Raw genomic sequence first — 3,616 nt, forward strand, 5'->3', positions numbered from 1 at the left:
TATATATAATATTTATAATAAATATATTTTTAAACGAACGTGAACAAAGCTCGTTCGTTAACCAAACGAGTCTGTTTATATTGTTCGATTCGACTCATTAACGTTTACATACGAGCTTTAACCGAGCTGAAGCGAATCGAGTTCACGAACAACTCTAATGCCGTCGGACCTCGTTCAACGTAGTTAGATCTTGCTCGATGCAGCTGAGCTTTACTCGAAGCGACTGAACCTTGCTTGAACTTTATCATATAAGATCTTTACCAATATAAGACATTTCAAGACAGGAATAACAATAATTTTATTACTACCTCCGTCCCACATAGCTTGTGTGCTACACTGTAAACACGATATTTTAGGAGGAGTGTAATTAGCAGATAATTAAGAATGTATTAGTGAAAATAATTATCCTATAATATAAATATTTATAAATTAAGATTAAGATAACTAATTAATTTGGTTAAAATTTTTTAAAAAAAATTAAAAAGTTTAAAATGAGATTAAAGTGTGTAATCATTTTCCAAAAAAAAAAAAGAAAGTGACATGGTACGTGGGACGGACATAAACGACAACGTGAACATGATACGTGGAGTACTATTTTTTTCCACTAAAAAAGTATAATAAAAATAATCAATATACAAATACTAAAATAATCTCACTTTATAAAAAAATATCACTCTCTTTTATACATGTAAAGGTAATTCTTTTATACATTTGCAGCTAAGGATCATCAGTCCAAGACTCAACAAAAACATTTGCAGGTAATTACATTCAAAATTTTCAATAAATAAGCCCCATAGCCCTATAGCTACAATACAATCAATCTTCTATTCCAATTTCTAAAGTACATGTGTGTGTGGACAGTTTCAATATAACCCAATCTTAACCCCTAAAAGAAACCATTTTCAGCTCAAAATTTATACCCAAACATACCAAATAAAATCAAACCTATTCACATTTCATCACCTGCCCTCCACAGCAGTATTGCTCCAAGACAGTGACATTGAAGAAGACAACCCCTGCCTGATCTCAGCAAACGTTGGATGTAAACCATTGCCAAGAATCTCATGTTCCATACCCAAAGCCGAAGCGGCGGCGGACGTCGAACTCTCCAGAAGATAAACATCCATCGCCTCGCCCTCAAACTCGCCCCTCTCCTCGAACATCTTTGCCACCCGTCTCATCGTTGGCCGGGCAGCCGGATTCGGATTCGCGCATAACAGTCCTAATTGAAGCATCCTTTTCGCTTCCTCCTCATCAACCCGCCCGCGAGCTATTAACTGTTTATCAACGACACTCAAAAGCTCGCCTCTTCTCATATTCTCCCACACCCATTGCACCAACGGCGGCTTGCCTTCGACAATCGGCCGTCTACCGCATACGACTTCCAAAACCAACACTCCGTAGCTAAACACATCGGATTGCGTCGACGCCCTGCCGCTTTTCACGATCTCCGGCGCTAAGTACCCCACCGTCCCGACGACCCGCGTGGTACCGGCAGCCTTGTCGTGATCGTGCATCTTGGCCAGCCCGAAATCGCTCAGCCGCGCGTTCATATCCTTGTCGAGCAACACGTTGCTCGCCTTGATGTCCCGATGCAACACCTTCGCCTCCCACCCGTGGTGCAAATACAGGATCCCCGACGCCACTTGTTTAAGAATTCTTATCCTGTCGTCGAAACCGAGCCATGTTTTCTCGTCATCGCAGTCGAACACCCTCCTGTCGAGGCTCCCGTTTTCCATATACTCGTACACCAAAATGAGGCTGCCTTTTTCTTTCTTGCACCATCCTTTCAGCCCCACCAAGTTCCTGTGCTTCACTCTGCCTAGGCTCGATATTTCGGCCAAGAATGCTCGTACCCCGTCGCCACTTTCGTGCGAAATTCGCTTCACGGCAATCTTCGATCCTCCGGGCAATACGCCCTTATAAACCTTGCCGTTTCCACCGATTCCGATCACATTCTCTGGAGCAAAGCTCTTCGTTGCCGTATCAATTTCTTGATAAGAAATTCGATGCGGCCAATACTCCAACTCCCAATCCTCCATTTCCTCGTCGGCGTTTCGAAGCCTTCGATTTCGTCTCATGAAGAACAGAGCAATGGCACAACATATAATGCTGAACAGAAAAATCCCCAAAACTACACCAACTATGAAACCAGTGGTGCTAGGAGCAGTTGGAAGCTGGAATGAAGGCAAATCCTGTGTGAACAATGCATCGCCTATCGAAGAATTTGTGTTGCTAAAGCTCCAGGATAGGATTCTATGGCTTTGAATCATATCACCAGTAGATGCAGTAAATCCTACATACATGTTATCTTCGAATACTTCGGAAAGGTTCAGGGCAGCACTCAACAATGGCGGATTAGGTTTTCTCATTCCCGCAGGCGCAATTGTAACGTTAACAGTATTATTGGAGTAATCGATCCAAACCTGATAGTTTCTGCCGTTGTTGAGCGTCAATTTCTCGAAGGAACTCTCGTCGGACCAATACCCTGCTTCGTTAGCGGTTACAGAAATTAGGGAGTTCACGTCAATCCCGACGTGATTGTCGTTGGTGTCGTTGAATTCCTGGTTCCTGAAACAATCGAATTCCACTCCGAATAAGTGATTGTTCGGATCTCCATTGTTGGTGAAATTCAGCAACCCTAAGTGCTGCGACGCCTCGGCACCCTCGATCCCCTGGTGCGGCACGAAGATGAACACGATGCCGTGGCCTGGCTGCCTGTTGGCGTAGGGCACCATAGAGAAGATAAAAGAGGTCGAAAATGGAAGAACGATCGAGGAGTTTGGTTGCTTCGCCGGAATTTTCGAGGAATAGAGACCGCGGCCGATGGCGAATCCAGTCTCCTTGTTCAGAGTGAGAATCCGATCTTCGATTGTGGCGTTGCCGTAAATCGAGACGTCTGTGGAATTGAAGCCGTTGAAGATGAAATCGACGGCGGAGGATGGCGGGAAGGCGAGAGCTGTGAGTAGTAGGAGTATTAGGGTTTTAAGCTTCTTCATTGCAGGTGAAACAATGGCGGAACGAGCTGCGGCGGTGGAGAGTAAGAAAAGATGCGATTCTTGGGAAGGAAGCAATGGAGGTCGACGTAGTGGGAACCAAAAATAGGAGATTCAACGAGAGAGGAATCTCCGCCGTTGAAGAGATATGAATAAGAATTTTCAAAGCCGCGTTGCAACAGAGCAGAGGGCAATTTGGACTTTTTGAGGCGGACGCCATGTGAGAGCTACCACGGAGTTACAGACGACAGGAAGGAAAGCAGCGGCGGTCCGACGACAGGACAGCTGATCAACTTACAACGATCCAGCTGTCAGCTGTGTCATAACTTCTATAAACTCTTTCCGTATTAGAATTTTCCAAGAAGAGTGTGTTATTACTATTATTATTATTTTTTCATATTTTTAAGAAAAATTGATTTAAGTTCGTATTTAAATATTGCTAAAAAAATTTTAGGATTTATTTAGAACTTACTTTTAACTTATTTTAGGTGATACGGTTCTTTTTTTAATATTACTTTTTTTTTAACAACAAAAATTATATTTATGTTTGTTTATTGATATTTAAATATTAATTATTATATTAAAATATAATATAAATAAAAAATAAGATAAAAAATATT

At 42.2% G+C, this 3,616-nt stretch overlaps 1 protein-coding gene across 1 annotated transcript; it reads right to left on the bottom strand.

The window, feature by feature from the left end:
* Nucleotides 1-642: 642 nt before the first annotated feature.
* LOC127254703 (L-type lectin-domain containing receptor kinase VII.1-like) lies at nucleotides 643-3,260 on the bottom strand. Its single transcript, XM_051279953.1, has one exon. The coding sequence runs from the start codon at nucleotides 2,997-2,999 to the stop codon at nucleotides 960-962; it is 2,040 nt and encodes a 679-aa protein (XP_051135910.1). The 5' UTR covers nucleotides 3,000-3,260; the 3' UTR covers nucleotides 643-959.
* Between the last annotated feature and the right edge of the window lie 356 nt (nucleotides 3,261-3,616).

Source organism: Andrographis paniculata, unplaced genomic scaffold (assembly GCF_009805555.1).
Source record: "Andrographis paniculata isolate CXL003 unplaced genomic scaffold, ASM980555v1 Contig52END, whole genome shotgun sequence".
NCBI classification, from domain to species: Eukaryota; Viridiplantae; Streptophyta; class Magnoliopsida; order Lamiales; family Acanthaceae; genus Andrographis; species Andrographis paniculata.